General features: G+C 51.5%; 1 protein-coding gene across 1 annotated transcript in view; it reads right to left on the bottom strand.

Moving 5' to 3' along the window:
- Positions 1-1845: 1845 nt before the first annotated feature.
- The window catches only part of CORO2A (coronin 2A), a 67598-nt gene continuing 50977 nt past the window's right edge, over positions 1846-18466 (bottom strand). The window contains exons 3-12 of the mRNA XM_025359045.1: positions 14971-15087; positions 12229-12378; positions 10473-10652; positions 9617-9733; positions 8393-8497; positions 7230-7326; positions 6043-6155; positions 5607-5697; positions 4003-4277; positions 1846-2289 (exon numbers count right to left, since the gene is read on the bottom strand). Of these exons, the coding sequence (XP_025214830.1) occupies positions 2158-2289; positions 4003-4277; positions 5607-5697; positions 6043-6155; positions 7230-7326; positions 8393-8497; positions 9617-9733; positions 10473-10652; positions 12229-12378; positions 14971-15087 (1377 nt within the window). The 3' untranslated portion in view covers positions 1846-2157. The remainder of the gene's footprint in view (positions 2290-4002; positions 4278-5606; positions 5698-6042; positions 6156-7229; positions 7327-8392; positions 8498-9616; positions 9734-10472; positions 10653-12228; positions 12379-14970; positions 15088-18466) is intronic.

The following is an 18466-nucleotide window of genomic DNA, read 5'->3' as shown; positions in this document are numbered from 1 at the left end:
CATGCAGGCCCTACTCTGGAGATTCAGCTTCATTTGGTCTGGAATGTGGCCTGGGCATCTGTATTTCCTGCACGCTCCCAAGGGGATTCTAATGTACACAGCTTGGGTTGAAACCTACCAGGCTGGATGGCCTCCTGCAGTCCCCATCTCAGCTCCAGAATCTAATCCCCCTGTGCAATGGAGATCATCTGCCCCTCCTTGGTAAGGATGGACCAATTTCACTTCTAATCATTCCCAGTCTCTTGGTGGACTACTGTATTGACCACTGAACTTTAGAGTAGGGCTCGGAACACAGATTCACTAAGGAGGGACAAATAAAAGCTTTCAGGCTAGAAGGGAACTTTGGGACCATCTGGTCTTACTTCTTTACCTCGTAGAGTCATTTCAGAAGTCCTCCTGGTTAGATGGCCAGAGGCTCTACTGGCATGCCTCCAGGGATGGGGGCCCCCTACCTCCTGGGACACTCTTCTGTTGACTAGGGCTGAAATCTGCCCACATCATCCTGCAGGAGGCAGGCTGTGTACCTGAGGGCCTTGGTGGTGGCAGTCAGCAGTCATGGGCACAGCTCTGAAGTGTGCGTCCCTCCATAAGGGACAGCATCTACCCACATCAGGCTGGTTTCTGGTTGGAAAGGTTGCTTTGGACCTCCTGCCTGTGTTGTAGAACTGGGTTGAATGCCCCTGGCCCCTTGCCAGTGTCTGTTAGTTTCTGCAGCAAACCCAGATCACCCCATAGATAGTTTTCCCTTAGGTCAAGGTTTCAGGTGGCAGATCCTGCAGACAGCAGCTTGTTCCAGGGTACTCCTTGTTCAGATGAAGAAACTGAGACCAGAGAGGGCAGGACTTGCAAGAGGTCACTGAGTAAGCCAGAAGCAACAGATTTCTACTCTGTGGGCTGAGAACTGCATCAGACCCAAAACAACAAAAAGACAGACCCGGAAAAGCAGGATCTCAGCCCAACCCTGCCATGAAACAGATATCACCTGCTTCTCTCTGGGCCTTAGTTTCCCCACCTGTAAAATGAGGAACTTGGGTGAAATCACTAGTTTTCAAACTTCTAAAAAATTTTTTTTACTAGCAGAATTGTTTTTCATATTAGCCCAACATATAAAATAAAAGGGAGCTATTTGGTTGGAACACAGTGTGGGGAAGGGAGACACAGCCTTCCTGCTTAGTCTCCCCCTATTCTCTCTCTCTTTTTTTTGAGATGGAGTCTTGCTCTATCACCTAGGCTGTAGTGCAGTCCACAATCTTGGCTCACTGCAACCTCTGCCTCCCAGGTTCAAGCAATTCTCCTATCTCAGCCTCCTGAGTAGCTGGGATTACAGACACCTGCCATCACGGCTGGCTAAGTTTTATTCTTTCTTTCTTTTTTTTTTTTTTTTTTTTGAGACGGAGTTGCCCAGGTTGGAGTGAAGTGGCATGATCTTGGTTCACTGCAACCTCCGCCTCCCAGGCTCAAGTGGTTCTCCTGCCTCAGCCTCTCAAGTAGCTGGGTTTACAGGCATGCACCACCACGCCCAGCTAATTTTTGTATGAGATGGGGTTTCACCATGTTGGCCAGGCTGGTCTTGAACTCCTGACCTCAGAAGATCCGCCCACCTTGGCCTCCCAAAGTGCTGGGATTACAGGCGTGAGCCACCACGCCTAGCCTAATTCTTGTATTTTCAGTAGAGACGGGGTTTCACCATATTGGCCAGGCTGGTTTCAAACTCCTGACCTCAAGCAATCCGCCTACCTCAGCCTCCCAAAGTGCTGGCATTACAGGCATGAGCCACTGCGTCTGGCCCAGTCTTCCCCTATTCTCTGGACCACAGTTTGAAAATCACAGACAGGTCAACCGAGGTCCTTCCAGCTCTAGTTTTCTACTGTGTTTCTTCCTCTTGAGAAGTTACAGCTCATCATGGACCCTTAATAACAGAATTCAACAGAAGGCATCGTCTGAAAACAAAGTCAATTCAGAAACTGTTGCTGCAAGAAGGCAAATAGAAAAACGGCACCATGTCCCACTGGAATCTCTTTCAGCGATGGAGAGTTTTGTTTTCTGGTAAAAAATATAGAAATAGTGGTTGTTCTTAGGGGGACCTGTGGTTTGGTTCTAAACCTCCCCACGGAGCCGAGTGGTGTCCCTGAGGGTGAGGAGGGCAGAAGTCTCTGCTCAGAGCTGCTCTGAGCCCATCCGCAAGTTTTTGATCTCCAGTTCCAACTGTTTGGCCTGGACCTCTCGCTGGGTCAACAGCTCCCGGAGCCTTCGGATCTCCTCCTGTTGCCGGTAGAACATCTGCAGCAACTGGGGAAGAAAGATTGGAAGGCAGGATCACCAGGGTGTCAGAACACCAGCTGAAAGCTAAACCGCTATCCCTCTGACTCAGAAAGGTGGAGGTGGTTACATTAACATGGCAGAGGGCTGATGAGGCTGTCACTGCATAGATCTTTTACAAACACCTTGTTTTCTTCACCCAGTAAATGAAATTCAAGAAGACTGGCATGTTTCAGATGTATTTTGCCTTCAGAGATCCTCCATGAAATAGAGGAAAGCATGCCTGGCTCTGAAGTCTGGGGATTGGTGTTTATGCCACCACTGAACTGTGTGACCTTGGGCAAGTTATTTACCCACTCTGAGCTTCCATTACTTTCTCCGGGAAATGGGGTCAGAAAACTGCCCTCATCATTATCATAATTGTTGCCGCTGTGCAGAATGGGTGTTAGATGTTGAGTGATGCCCTAAGGGCCTTCGTTATCCCACTGGAACGTTTTGACACCCCTATAAGGGTGGCAGTGCCAGTGTCCCCACTGTACCACTGTGGAAACGGCAGCTTAGAGGCATTCAGTCTCTGGGTCTGAGACCCTAAATTAGTACTCAGCAGAGCCAGGATCAGAATCCATCTGTGAGATGCCGGCCTCTGTGTTCTTAGCCACTTCAGACTGACTTCCAGGGCTGTTGAGAGAATTCAGTCACATGCTATATCAAAGTGCCTACCCCAGGATCTGCCACACAGTAGGCACTTAACAAATGTGAACTTTGAAAGCACAGAAAATCCTATAATGTCAGAACTGGAAAAACTTTGATATCCATCAGGTCAAACCCTCTTCATTTTACAGATGGTTTCCCACCATCTATCTTTCTTTCTTTCTCTCTCTCTCTCTCTCTCTTTCTTTCTTTCTCTTTCTCTCTCTCTCTCTCTCTCTTTCTTTCTTTCTTTCTTTCAGACGGAGTCTCACTCTGTTGCCCAGGCTGGAGTGCAGTGGTGTGATCCTGGCTCACTGCACCCTCTGCCTCCTGGGTTCAAGCGATTCTCCTGCCTCAGCCTCCAGAAGCTGGGATTATAGACACGCACCACCACACCCAGCTAATTTTTGTATTTTTAGTAGAGACAGGGTTTCACCATGTTGGCCAGGCTGGTCTCAAACTTCTGGCCTCAAGAGATCCGTCCACCTTGGCCTCCCAAAGTGCTGGGGTTACAGGTGTGAGCCACTGCACCTGGTCCCCACCATCTTTTTTTTTTTCAATATAGAGTCTTGCTCTGTTGCCCAGGCTGGAGTGCAGTGGCATGATCTTGGCTCACTGCAACCTCTACCTCCTGGTTTCAAGCCATTCTCCTTCCTCAGCCTCCCAAGTAGCTGGGACTACAGGTGCGTGCCACCACACCCGACTAATTGTTGTATTTTTAGTAGAGATAGAGTTTCACTATGTTGGCCAGGCTGGTCTCGAACTCCTGACCTCATGATCTGCCCACCTTGGCCTCCCAAAGTGCTGTGATTACAGGCGTAAGCCCCCATGCCCGGCCTCCCACCATCTTTATCTATGCCCATTATGTTGGCATAAGACGGAGCTCACTGCCTGTTTGTTGAATGAATTAACAAAATGAGTCAAGCAACCAGGCCAGGCCACACAGATGGTTATTGTTCTCATGCCTCATTTTCTCCCTTCTTCTCAGCCTGGATCTGCTGCCCTCCACCCCAGCTGCCCCATGTGAAAGGCCCACCCCGTTCTCCTTCACACCTCGTTTTCTGTCTTTGGTGGGGGGCATTCGAAAACATCAAAGCCATTTGTCAGCCAGGATTTCTTCTCCTCCAGCCTGTGCTCTGCTGCCCATCTTGGCGTCTTCTCCTCCAACAGGGAGGAAGACCTCCAGCCATCTTCTGCAGCCAGCTTTTCTGCCTGGTTCAAGAGCCGGGGTGAGGCTGGGGCCATGGAATGGAAGACAGGTCTCCCTGCAGGCAGTGGGTGGGGTCTCAGCAGCTCAGAGCCAGGCCTAAGTGACACCAGGATTGGGTCTGAAAGGGAAGCAGAGCTGTGTGAGGACTGGGTGCCCATGGGCAGATGGGCATATAGGGCACCAATGACACAGGCAGCATGCAGAGATACTCAGAGCCATGCTGACCCATGCAACAGGTGTGGGAAATACAGCTACATGTGGACAGGCACAAAGCCACAGAGCAGGGCTAACAGATACAAATACCCACATGTGCCACCCTCGAAGTGAAGCTTGTTTTGTAGGAACAGCACGGTGCGTGCACTGGAGCAGCCCCCAAACACTTCAAGCTCACGTGAGACCTTGCCCTTGCTTTGTAAGGACAGTCCCACCCACACTGCACCCCGCCGTCTACCAAGTCCATTAGTTCTCTCACCACCTCCAAGAAGCAGGGGAGGCTGGCATCACGGCTACAGATGAGGAAACTGAGGCCCAGGGAGCAAAACCTACTTAAGGTTATCCAGAACTAGGACGTGGCACTGGTTCCCTGTCCCCCAAGGCAGAGGCTCTTCCGGTACACCAGGAGGCTCACTCAGCCACTGGGGTGGGGGTGAAGGAAGTTTGGGGGGTGGAAGGGAGAGGGAGCGGCTGGGGTGGCTGCTTCCGCTGGGCTGGCCTTCATGTTGGCAGGAGCAGGAGGGGGGCTCAGGACAGGCAGGGCGGGCAGAGGGACCTGGGTGGGGGTTGCTGCCTGGAGGACTTCTTGGGTCAAGAAGAATCGAAAAAGGCCAGGCACGGTGGCTCACGCCTGTAATCCCAACACTTTCTGAGGCAGGTGGAGCACTTGAGGTCAAGAGTTTGAGACCAGCCTGACCAACATGGCGAAACCCCATCTCTACTAAAAATATAAAAAATTAGCTGGGCATGGTGGCACGTGCCTGTAGTCCCAGCTACTCAGGAGGCTGAGGCATAAGAATCACTTGAATGCGGGGGTGGGGGTGGAGGTTGCAATGAGCTGAGATTGTACCACTGCACTCCAACCTGGGCAACAAAGCGAGACTCTGTCTCAAAAAAAAAAAAAAAAAAAGAATTGCACAGCTAGGGGTGGGGAACGGGGATGGGGAGTCTGGCTAAGGTGGTCCAGGCACCCCGCATAGCCTCAGAGTGTAAAGAAGCTTTCCATGGAGCAACGTCCCTTGAGCTGGAGTTTCCTGAGCCCTCAGGTCAAGCCCCCTGACTTTCTGGACCTGTATGTGACCATGCTACCCACTGGGGACTGAAGGTCAAGGGCATGACCTCTGAGGTTATGAGAGAATAAAAATCCAGGCCCAACTCCTCTCAGTTGCGTGGGGCCACTGGGCACTCCACGTTCCTGCCACATTTGTCTGGGCCTCTCCTCTGTCTTCCTCACCTTGATTCATCCCGCTGAGCCACTCCTGGGCCGTCAGGGAGGGCTGGGCCCCTGCTGTTGGAGGGTATATGTCCTCTTGGTAGGATTCCGACTGCAGGAGAAATCCAGACAGTGAGGAGGGTGATAGGGTAGGCTGCTCAGATGGGAAGGGCCCTTAGAGCTGGGAGTCCAGGCTCTCCCCAGCCCCTGCTGAATTGAGGAAACGGAGGCCCAGAGAACAAAGGGACTTGCCCGAGGTCACACAGCAGCTCAAGAACAGAGGTGGGCCAAGACCCAGGATTCCTGACGCCCACTGATGTCACCTTGCTGTGAGAAAGGCCGCTCTGTGGCTGCCCCATGAACGTGGGCTCCATGCTCTGGTACCTGACAGCCCTGGATCTGTCTTCTCCAGGACAGGTTCCCCACCTCCCTCCCACGCGGTCCCTACTGCCCTTACCCGCCGGGGCACAATCATGGAGATGGGCTCGATGAGGCTTTTGGTTGTGATCAGCTTGTAGAAGCGGAAGATCTCACAGGAGGACACGTCAAGTCCTCTCTTTGGCATGACACCTGCAGGCAGTCAGGGAGGGCCAAGAGGTTCTGGCTAGCCTGGGGCCACAGTGAAAGGGCCAAAGCCAGGCTGCACACCTGGACCTGAACAGAGGCCAGCCTCCTCCCAGAAAAGAGCTCAGGGACAAATACCTACACTGGACTGGGCCCTATGTTGGGAAACGGAGTTGAATTAATCAGACTCTTCACCTTCAAAGATTTAAATTATTTTAGCTAAACTATTTTTTCTTTCTGAGACAAAGTCTCACTCTGTTGCCCAGGCTGGAGTCCAGTGGCATGATCATAGCTCACTGCAGCCTCACACTCCTGGGCTCAAGCGATCCTCCTGCCTTAGCCTCCCAAGTAGCTGGGACCACAGGCATGCACCTCAATTTTTTTACTTATCTGTAGAGACAGGAGTCTCACTTTGTTGCCCAGGCTAGCCTCGAATTCCTAGGCTTGAGAGATCCTCCAGCCTCGGCCTCCCAAAGTGCTGGATTAGCTGAACTTTTATAGGCAGTTTGCTCTGCTTAAGGGTCTCCATCTCCATCCCCACAGCTCCTGTGACCCAAATACTCTCAATCAAACTACTCCAGATTCCTTTTGAGTAGGGTTAGCATGGTGCATCTTTCTCCAGTCCTTTACTTTTCATCTAGCCATGTCTTTATGTTTAAAGTGGGTTTCTTGTAGATTACAGAAATATAGCTGGGTTTTTATCCTCAGACACACTTAGAAAGGAGCTGAGGACTGCTTCCTGGAGGCTCTTTTAGGTCAGCCCTTTCCATCTCTGCTCTTGTTGTAACTGCTTAACCTTGACCTAGAACACATCCCTCTCTCGCCTGCTGGGCTCTGCTTCCTCTTTCAGTTCCTCCAATGTTGCCTCCTCTGAGAAGCCTTCCTTGACTTCCTCCTTTGTGCTGCTGCCCACCTCAAGTACAGCCCCCATAAGTCAGAGTGTTGCTATGCTGTCCCTCCTCCCGTCTGACTCATCCCTGTCTCCCCACACCCAGCACTGAAGCCCTGACCCCGATTCTCCTTCCTCGGTCTCCCGAAGTGCTGGGATTACAGGCATGAACTTCAGTGGCCCTCACTCACCGATCCCCTTCTGTGGGTTATAGGAGCGGTACTCAGTCAGGTAGCTCAGGTGAGGCTTGTCGGCGCTCACCTCGTAGTAGCGAATGTTGCCATCTCCCTGAGGGGGAGGAGGAAGGGGAGGGTGAGATTCAGAGCTGGATCTCATTAGCTCATCAGCAACCCAGCCATGCAGCAAAAACCTGGCTTTTTTTTTGATGATCGGCAAACCCATCTCACTCAAGGGAACACCAGGAAACCGGGGGCCCTGTCACCAAGGCGGGAGGGTGATGGGGGGGATCTTCCTCTTATTTTATATTTTGTCTTTTTTTTTTGAGACAGGGTCTCACTTTATTGCCCAGGTTGGAGAGCGGTAGTGCAATCACAGCTCACTGCAACCTCCTGGGCTCAAGCCATCTTCCCGCCTCAGCCTCCCGAGTAGCTGGGACCACAGGTGTGTGCCACCACGCCTGGCTAATTTTTTAGTTTTTCATTTTCGTAGAGATGGGGTCTCACTATGCTGGTCTCACTATGCCCAGGCTGGTCTTAAACTCCTGGGCTCAACTGATTCTCTCACCTTGGCCTCCCAAAGTGCTGGAATTATAGGCATGAGCCACTGTGCTGGGCCCAGGCCCTTACTTTAAAATTCAATCCTCCCCCACCATGACCCAAAGCCCACCCTTGTTCCTCTAAGACAGAAGCTCTGGGAAGACAAGTCCAAATCCCGCTCCTATCTGAGAGCAGCAGCAAAGGTCAGAACTGGGGTGGCCTCAGAGGTCATCCAGAAGGTCTTACCATGGGGGACATTTCTGGTTGTCATAATGACTTGGATGGAGGGGGAGAGATGCTGTTCTTGGCATTGGTGGGCAGGGGCCAGGGCTGCCAGATATGGGATAGTCCTACCCAGTGGAGACCTGTTCTGCCCCCAGTTCAGCAGGTGCCCCTGCTGAGAAACACCAATGGTCCCCCCATATCTGGGCCTGCAGTTGGGAAGGGACAAGCTCAAGGTGTCCAGCCAGAGCCCTGGCTCCAGGTGTTCTTAGGGAGCCAGGAGGGTGGGAGGGGTTCCTTCTCACAGGGGACGAGTGGCCTGCCCATCCCTGCCCCGTGCTCCCAACAGCCCCAGGTTGCTGTCTGTCCCTGTCTCAGGGGTCCAGGCAGTCACCTCCCTCCCGTGCCAAGCCGACCTTCCCCACCACGTAGAGCATGCTGGTGTCTGCGTCATAGAAGGGAAACAGCACGCCCGAGGAGCCGTCCAGGTCCTCCTCCAACAGAGGCACAGAGAGGTCATCCTGCAGGGGAAGGGGAGGCAGGGAAGGCCTGGGTCACTCCTGGGGGCCCTCAGTGGTGCTCCCGGAGATAAGAATTCCTGCCATGGTGCTCTGGGCGAGAGTGTGTGTGTCAGAGAAAAAGTGTGATCTTTTTCTATGTGTGTGCTGGGGGAAGATGTCCCTGGTTCTTGGGTTCCAATGTGTGGGCTACTCTCTGGTGGAGATGACATCTTAAAGGCACTAAAATGCTGCTGCCACCTATTTTGTGAGCTTTCTGCCCTTAACAAATCACCTTTTTTTTTTTTTTTTTGAGACAAGGTCTAACTCTGTCACCCAGGCTGGAGTGCAGTGGTGCGATCACAGCTCACTGCAGCCTCAAACTCTTTGGCTCAAGCGATCCTCTCGCCTCAGTCTCCCAAGTAGCTGGGATTATAGACGTGCACCACTGCACCCAGCTGATTTTCTGCAGAGATGGGGGTCTTGCTGTGTAGCTCAGGCTGGTCTCGAATTCCTGGCCTCAAGCGATCCTCCCACCATGGCCTTCCGAAGTGCAGGGATTACATGCATGTACCACCATGCCTGGCCATAACAAATCACTTTTGACACACCCGATCTCATTCCAATCTTCCCCTACCTGTTTTTTAAAATTTATTTTAATAGATGAAGGAGACTCAGAGAGAAAGTGTGATTTGTCAAGTCTTTGAAACTCCCGTCAAATGCTCCCTCAAAACACTACCGCCAGCTTGGCCCTCACCTCGCCCCGCTCCACCCTCAGCTGTCCTGATGAAATCTCCCCATACCCGTTAGTACCACATTTGCTCCAGGTGCCCCCTCTGCCCAGATGGCCCTCTCCTTCTCCCTTCCTCCTAGTCGTGGTCCCAGACTTAGCTACCTCCCCTCCTCTAGCCCAGGGCATCCCCTGGATCCTGACCCATCTCCCTAGAGTGGCAAGATGCACAGGGTCTGGGTTCGCCCGGGGCTGTCGGCATCTCCCTGCTATTCATCCCCGGATCCCTGGCACCTGGCAGTCTACACTGAATGTGTGAGACATAAATGGGTGTCTGAATGAATGCATGCATGAATGAATGACGCTGGCTCTCAGCTGAGGGGTGATGGTGAGGGATGGGGTGCAGCCCTCACCTGGTCCCACAGGGCCACCTGCCGGTTGTTCCATCGGGATGTGCCCGTGGACATCAGCTTCTTCAGATTCCCCAGAAACAGCACCTTGCTGGCCCGGTGCCCTTTGTAGTTGGCCTCCTGGAGGGACATGTGCAGTTGGTATTGGAGAAACACTGGAGGGGATGTCAGGGGGCAGCTAGGGTTTCTGGCCTCCCTGCTTTGCTTATGCCGCCGCTCTACCTGGAAGGCCTCTCTTTCTCACCCCAGCTCTGCCTGGAGATTCTTCCAGGGGCACCACCTGGATCCCCGTCATCCACATGGAGTCTCTCCCGGCTATCTTTGTTAAGAGTTATTTTTCTGAGCAAGAACAGAAGCAAACTTCTGCCCAGCTCCCTGTTCTTGCTGAAAAAGTATCAGGCACCCCTACAAGGGTGGGCACTGCCACCTGGCCTGTCTTATCTAATCCTCGGAGAGGAAGGACTAACAACCCATTGTTGCAAATGAGAAAACAGAGGTCCAGAGCAGGAAGTGCTTGCCCAAGGCTGCACAGTGGCTAAACAGTGGTGTGCTCGGCTCTCCTGACCCCTGGCCAGGGCTGAGGCACGCCAACAAGCTTTGGAGTCAGACAAGGTTCAGATTCCAGCTCTCCATGGGGGTGAGTCATTTCATCTTTCAAGGGCCTCAGTTTTCACACCTACAAAATGGAAAGGGCATATCCCACCTTCCGGCAATCCCGAGAGGACAGACGGGGATGCTGCCTGTGAAGGCGTGGCCCAGACGCTGACAGCATCACTGTCCTGTTCTCTGAAGCCTCCCCCTGTCCCCACTCTGTCCCTTGCTCCTCTGAGCCTGAGCCAGCCCCTGGCCCAGCACTGACCTGGAGGACGGTGCCTGCTCGGGGGTCGATAACCCGAATCTTGCGGTCTTTGCAGGTGGTGGCCAGCAGGCTGCCGTTGGTGTTGAAGGACATGGAGAGGATCACATCTTGGTGACAACTAATTGTCCTCATGGGGCTTGTGATGACAGACTCCTTTGTATCCAGGTTCCAGATCATCACCTGCATGGCAGAGAGCCAACTCTGAGCACAGGGGCCACCCCGCCCCTGGCCCCCACAGTCACATGCTGGCCAGGATGCAGTGAAATACGGTATCCCCGGGAGGGTGGCGCAGCTGGCAGCCTGGCCAAGAAGCCTCGGTGGGAGGATGATGTGCAGGCTGAAGCTGCTTGTGGCAGGAGGGGGAATCCCAGGGCCAGGCTGTCTAGTGGTAAAAAGAAAACGCCACCTGCCTCTGAGCAACAAAATATCCACGCTGGGAGGACCCCAGGGAACCAGCTAATCCAGGCAGTTTCAGTTATTAGCAACAGTTTGCACCTCCCACACACCAACAGGGCTGTATGTTTAGCTGCACAGGCTGTGCATGCAGAGCTCCAGGGCAATCCATTCCTATAGCCTAGGATGTGATTAGTGCCCCCTGAAGTTGTGTATAGAACAACCAGCACAAACACGTGCAGCAGCTCTGCAGACACCCTGTACAAACAGATGGGAAAGCGCTTCGGATCGGAAGAGTAAGGGCCCAGGTTCCCTCAGTGCTCCCCACAACCACTTTAGTTATTTATTTTTGAGACAGGGTTGCCCAGGCTGCAGTGCAGTGGCATGATCATGGCTCACTGTAGCATCAACCTCCTGGGCTCAAGTGATCCTCCCACCTCAGCCTCCTGAGTAGCTGGGACTACTGGCACATGCTACCACACCTGGCTAATTTTTTCTATTTTTTTGTAGAGACAGGGTCTCACTATGTTGGCTGGTCTCAAACTTTTGGGCTCAAGTGATCCTCCCACCTCAGCCTCTCAAACTGTTGGGAATACAGGTGTGAGCCACCATGTTCGGCCCCCACCTTCCTTTTATCCATCACAGAGGGTCCCGAGGTGCCTCTGTAAATCCCTGCAGTGTCAAAAGGAAAGAACTGAAAGGCCATAGCTATGGTGCCACCAATTCCATTTGTGTACAGATTGGGAAACCGAGGCCTAGAGAAGTCAAGGCACTTTCCCAGGCTATACTGCAGGTCAGAGACTGAGTCGGAAGAGAATCGAGGTCTCCTGTACTGTGGGTCCCAATCTACAGAGCCTACCACCTGCATGCTTGGTTGTCAGTGGAGCAGGGTGAGGGGAGGGCAGTGCCATCCCATCACCTCCAGGCAAACTGTAATGAGTTGAACAGGGTCCCCTGAAAACTCATGTCCACCTAGAACCTCAGAATGTGACCTTATTTGGAAATGGGGTCTTCGCAGCTGAAATTAGTTAAGATGAGATCATAATGGATTAGGTGGGCCCTAGATCCAATGACAGGTGCTCTCCTCTTCCTATAAGGAAGACGGACACACAGAGAGAAGGCCGTGTGAAGACAGAAGCAGAGCCTGGAGTGACACAGCTATGAGCCGAGGATGCCTGGAGCCACCAGAAGCTGGGAGAGGCACAGAAGGATTCTTCCCTAGGGCATCTGGAGGGACCTGGCTCTCCCAAAACCTTGGTTTTCGATTTCTGGTCTCCAGAATTGTGACAGAATAAATTTCTGTGGTATTCCAGTTTGTGGGAATTTGTAGGGGCTACCCCAGAAGAAGAACACCCAGACTCACCTTGTAGTCATAGCCGGCACTGAAGAGGATGTCGGCAGCCGTGGGGTGCCACTCCACCAGGCCCACTCTGCGCGCGTGGCCCACGAGCTCCTTCCTGCAGGCCGTGAGGTTCCTGGTCAGCAGCTGCTTGGGGATACTCCAGATCTTAATCTGGCAGGGGAGACGTGGCCCAAGGGAACATCAGCCAGGGCACCTTGGCACCGTCACCAGCCTAAGCCACAGATCTGGCAGTGACCAGCAGAAGGACCAAGGGAGCTCTCTCCATGGTCACCTCCCACTCAGTGGCTATGGGCACTGAGGGGCAGTGGAGGGGCAGCTGAGGGTCCTCAGAGGGACAGGGGCTTCCCCAAGCTCCTCCAGCCTGAGCAGGGGTCAGCGCTGACCAGGGATGAGTCTAGGCCTCCAAATCTGCCCTTGAGAGATCTTTGTCATCCTGCTGGCCTGACGTGGTGGGCAGGTGGCTGGGTTTCAGGCCTCCTAAGCTAGGATATCCCCCACAGTACAGTATTCTACATGCTTCTTGTCCCAAAGGCCCAGGGTAGGGCCTCAAATGCCAGGATGAAGGGTTTAGGCTGCATCCTCAGGGCACTAGGGAGCCAGCGAGGTCTCTGGAGCAGGGCAGGGACAAACTTCTTGCTTTGCAGGTGCACCCTGGATGGCCTGCAAGAAGAAACTCTGAAGGTCAGGAGGCTGGACTGGATGGGGTCAGAGGCCTGTATTTCATGGTGAGGGCCTGAGGAGAGGCACTGGGACTTCCTTCCAGAGTCATGTTGTCTGAAGATGGAGGGGGCTGCCATGGCGGAGAGTAAGCTCCCTGTCACAGAGGTATACAAATGGAGTACAAGGCGAGCCTGGGATGCTGCTGACTTGACCTTCCTTATTGGTCCTGCAAGGTTCTCTGGCCCCTAGTTGATTTTACGCACTGTTTCCCTTAGAGTTATACAGGTTTTTCAGGTAGACAACTTTGCTTTCAATTCAGCAAATATTTATTTCCTGGTCATCTTGGATTTAAAACCAGGAAGCCAACCCCACGAGAGTAGTGCCAGGTTCCAGATACTTCGGTGTGGTGAGGGCTCTCACCACATAGAACCCCAGGAGGAAGACACACTGTGAACAGGTGTGTTTGGAAGATGCAGGTACCACCCGCAACACTGAAGCAGAGAAGACTCCCCAGTGCTAGAGGAGCAACCGTGCCCTCCAGGCCCTGAACGCAGGGAGGAACACGAATGAATTCACTCCATAAATTCACTGTGGGCATAGCTTCGGGGAGAAAAGCCCCTTCCTTCTTCAGTCCCCCAACAGTTATGTCCTGCCCTGGGGCATCAGGGAAGGGATCGTGGCAGGCAATGAGGCTAGCAAGAGATTTAAGAAAGATCTTGATGGGAGCCTTCAAAGCAGTTCTGAAAAGGCAGGTATTACAAAAGTGGGGACAGTTTCAGATATCTGACATCCTGCCAGAGACCCTGTATTCCCTAGGGACAGGGCCAATTCTCACAGGACCTGACTGTCCCTTTGGTAAAATCACCTCGGCAGACACTGTCCTTTATGTTCCTCAGCATCTGCTATATGGAAACCGACACAAATCCTCTTTGAATTTTCCGCTTTCCTTTCCTGATGAACTGGTCTGCTTCTTTTGATCTAACTGAAGGTTTTGCAATACATTCTATTGCCCATTTTGCCTTGGCTGCCAGGGAGCTCTTAGCTAAGCTAGGAGCTTGGCTGCTGCAACCCTCCTTAGCCATCATTTCTAGTATTTCCTCACTTTCTCCATCTGTGGCTGCTGCTCTTTAAAGATGTGTCATGGCACATTGGAAAGAGAATGGGCTCTGGAATCAGGCCTCAGTCTGAAGTCTGGCTCTGCCTCCCACAGGCTGTGAAACATTAGGCAAGTTGCTGTACCTCTCTGATCCTCAGCTTCTCCATTAGAAAAATGTCCTACCTTGTGGGGTTGCTGGGGAGACTGTGAGACGATGAGTATGGTGACAGTGAGGAATACGGTGGCTCACAATAAATGGTGATAATGACTTTTATCTTTATTTTAATCATCTGATCATATCTGTGATTTTTAATTTTTTAGTAGAGACAGGGTCTCACTATGTTGCCTAGGCTAGTCTCCAACTCCTGGCCTCAAGTGATTCTCTCACCTCAGCCTCCCAAAGTGCTGGGATTACAGGTGTGAGCCACTGAACCTGGCACATCTGTGGTTCTTGTCTTAAGCCATATCCATCATATTTTAAAAGTGGGTACGAAATGAACTATAAATAAGTAACACTGCACATTGTTGGGGTAGGGATGATAACCCTGGTACAGAACACAGGCTCAAAAAAGTGAGTGAGACTGAAGCTGCTGGAATGGTTTTAGTGTCCACATTCATCCAAGGCCCTCACAGCCTTTTACAGCTCGCTTCTTCACTGTGGGATTAAGTGGAACATCTTTTCTGATCACCATAAAAATGCCCCTTGTAGCCTTTTATAGCCCCCCAAAAGGATGGGCTTTCCCATCGGAATATACATTTTCACTGGGCTTTATTAGCTGGGTGGAGCTATTATGCCCATTTTATAGGCGGGGAACTAAGGCCCATAGTCCTACAGCACCTAGAATGTCTCCTCCTCTACCTAACTTAACACCTCCCCACACAGTGACCTCAACTCCGCGATGGAGTCAGGGGCACCAGAGCCAAGAACAGGTACCGTTCCACCCCACCCACCCCAATCCCACTCTTCAGGAGGGGCTGACACTCACTGTGGCGTCTTCAGAACAGGAGGCGATCTCAAAATCATCAAAAGGGTTCCACTTCACGTCCAGAACGTTCCCTCTGTGCCCGCAGACCTTTGGGTAGTGGGGGTCCAACTTCCCTGTCTGCAAGACAGTGCCCAGAAGGGTTGGGGAGGAGGTGGATTCCACATTAGCATCTGGACAGTCACGTAGTCAGTCAGCAACCAGTCAACAGGAACATGTAAGGGACAGAGCTGGGTGTGAATCTAGGCCTTACTTCTTATTCCCTGTGTGATCCGGGGGAGTTGCTTCACTTCTCTGAGCTCTGGTGTCCTCCTCAGTAAAAGGGAGCAATCACAGGTATTTCACAGGCTGGTGTGAGGATCATGGGAGGGAGTAGCTAGCACATGGCAGATGTTCAATAAAAGGGCATTTCCCCTCATACACTGCTGGCGGGCATGTAAAATGGTGCAGCTCTTTTGGAAAATAGTCTGGCAGTTCCTCAAAAGGTTAAAAGGAATTCCCACATGACCCAGCAATTCCACTCCTAGGTCTATCCCCACGGAAAATGAAAAGATAAGTCTACAAGAAACTGGCTCACCTATTCCCAAGGTGGGTGGATCACCTGTGGTCAGGAGTTCGAGACCAGCCTGGCCAACATGGTGAAACCCCGTCTCTACTAAAAACACAAAAAGTAGCGGGGCGTGGTGGCGTGCACCTGTAATCCCAGCTACTCAGGAGGCTGAGGCAGAAGAATCACTTGAACCTGGGAGGCGGAGGTTGCAGTGGGCTGTGATTGCACCATTGCACTCCAGCCTGGGTGACAAGAGTGAAACTATGTCTCAAAAAAAAAAAAAAAAAAGAAAAGAAACTGGTTCACCAATGTTCACAACAGTATTCTTCATAATATCAAAAAGTGGAAACAACCCAAATGCCCATCAAGTGAAGGATGGACATACAAAATGCAGTACATTCACGCAGCGGAATACCACTGTCCCCAAAAAGAGGAACGAAGTCCTGGTCCTTGCTACAGCATGGATGAACCTGGAAAACACTAGAAGAAGAGGCCAGGCACAAAAGGCCACATGTTGTGTGATTCCACTTAGATGATGCTCCAGATGTGGTTTCATTGCCTGAGCACATTAATGCATCCCCCTGGTACCTGGTATCCGGAACCCTAAGTAACGCATATGAAAAATGCAGAACAATACATTCATGGAGACAGAAGGCAGATTCCAGTTGCCTCGGGCTTGGGAGAAGGGGCAATAGGGAGTGACTGCTAATGGGTGAGGGGTGTCTTTTTGGAGTGATGAAATGATTTTGAAATTAGGTAGTAGTGACAGTTTATTCACAGTATATTCATAGCCTTGTGAATATACGAAGATCCACTGAACTATACACTTAAAAATGGTTAATTTTCCAACATGGCAACATGGCATAATCCCGTCTCTACAAAAAATAAAAAAGTTAGGCCTGGCGTGGTGTTTCATGGTTGTAATCCCAGCACTTTGGGAGGCCGAGGTGGGTGGATGGGGAGGCTGAGGCAGAAGAATCACTTGAACCTGGGAGGCAGAGGTTGCGGTGCGCTGAGATCGTGCCACTACACTCCAACCTGGGCAACAGAGTGAGACTCCATCTCAAAAATAAATACATAAATAAAGAGCCAGGCATGGTGTTGCACGCCTGTAGTCCCAGCTACTTGGAGGGCTGAGGTGGGAGGATTGCTTGAGCCTGGGAGGTCGAGGTTGCAGTGAGCTGTGATTGTGCCCCTGCACTCCAGCCTGGGCAGCAGAAGGGGACCCTGTCTTAAACAAAATACAAAAAAACAAAAATGGCGAATTTTCTGGTATGTGAATTCTATCTCAATTACATAGAAGGGTCTTTTCCCTCATTTTCCCCTTTCCTAATGAGAATCCTATATAGACACTGGGAGGGACATACAGGTCCCCCAGCCCATGCCACACAGCCCTGAAGCTATTTCCAACTCCACCAACAGACTTGCATTTCTTGAGGTCATAGAGAAACCACACCAGTTCAGTCACAGAACCTTGGACTGGCAGCGACCAATCCACTCATTTTGCATATCACATTGCATGGCCCTGGCAGAAGAGGGACCAGAACCCAGGCCCTCGGCTTGCCAATGCAGCCCACATCCACCATCTAGTCCCAGGTTCTTAAGCCACCCACCAGAATGCTCCCCCAACCATTTTTATATCTAAGTGAAAGAGACAGCTGAGAAGAAAACTGGCCAACATCCATCCATCCCACAAATATTCCCGAGGTGCCCAGGAGACAGGTACTGTTGGAGGGGCTGATCGCAAGGTGAACACACAATACAGTCCTTGACTTTGCAGAATCAATAGTCTCAGGACTTTTTCTAGCGGGACTTTCAAGAACAGGGTGGACTCAGGGAACACCCAACCTTCTCTTCCTCCATCACCTCCCCATCTGTGTAGAAAACACTGTACTTTTTTTTTTTTTTTTTAAAGAGACAGGGTCTCGCTCTGTTGCCCAGGCTGAGTGCAGTGGTGCAATCATGATTCACTGTAGCCTCGAACTCAGGGTAAAACAATCTTCCCGCCTCACCCTCCCAAGTTCCAAGCTAGAACTACAGGCATGCCACAGAGCTCAGCTAATTTTTAAAATTATTTGTAGAGATGGGGTCTTGCTATGTTGCCCAGGCCGGTCTCAAACTCCTGGGCTCAAACAATCTTCCCACCTTGCCCTCCTAAAGTGTGGGATTACAGGTATGGGCCACCATGCCTGGCCTATACACACATTTTAGCAGCTCTGCAAACAGAGGAGGTGGTCCTGTGCCTCCCTCTGGAAATACTCTGGCTAATCCAGCTCTCTCCCCTTAGGAAAAAGTGATCAGACACTTCCCCCTAGACTGGATCCCCTACTGGAGGGGACACTGCTACAAAGGACATTATTTAACAAATCTGAATAAGAACGGTAGATTAAAGTATTATCACAACATTAAACTTATAGAAGTTGATAATGTACTAGGGTAATGTAAGAGAATATTTGTATTTTTAGGAAACACAGAAGTATTTAGGGATAAAAGGCTAAGATGGATGTAACTTACCCTCAAATGGTTCTGAAAACAAAAAATTATACACACACCTACACATTCAGAGGGAGAAAGAGAATGGAAAAAAGGGAAAGAATGTGGACTTGTGTCCTTCGTTTGTGATGTACATGGAGGCAGGTGAAAATTTTCTTTCTTTCAAGCGGTCTCTGCCTCCTCCACAGCAGGACAGAGGAGAGAGGTATATGCGTCCTGCCCTGTCGTGGCAGGGCGGTACCTGGAGCTAGGGTCTTGGAAGGACACTGCACCTACAGGCCCTGGCCCAGGTCTCCATGGGACCAACGCTTAAGTCATTAACCATTTTTTTTTTCTTTTTTGACATGGAGTCTCATCTTGTTGCTCAGGCTGGGGTGTAGTGGTGCGATCTCAGCTCACTGCAACCTCCACCTCTCAGGTTCAAGCAATTCTCCCTGCCTCAGCCTCCTGAGTAGC

The sequence above is a fragment of the Theropithecus gelada genome, chromosome 15 (genome assembly GCF_003255815.1).
Source record: "Theropithecus gelada isolate Dixy chromosome 15, Tgel_1.0, whole genome shotgun sequence".
NCBI lineage: Eukaryota > Metazoa > Chordata > Mammalia > Primates > Cercopithecidae > Theropithecus > Theropithecus gelada.
This window is presented reverse-complemented; position numbering and strand designations above follow the sequence as displayed.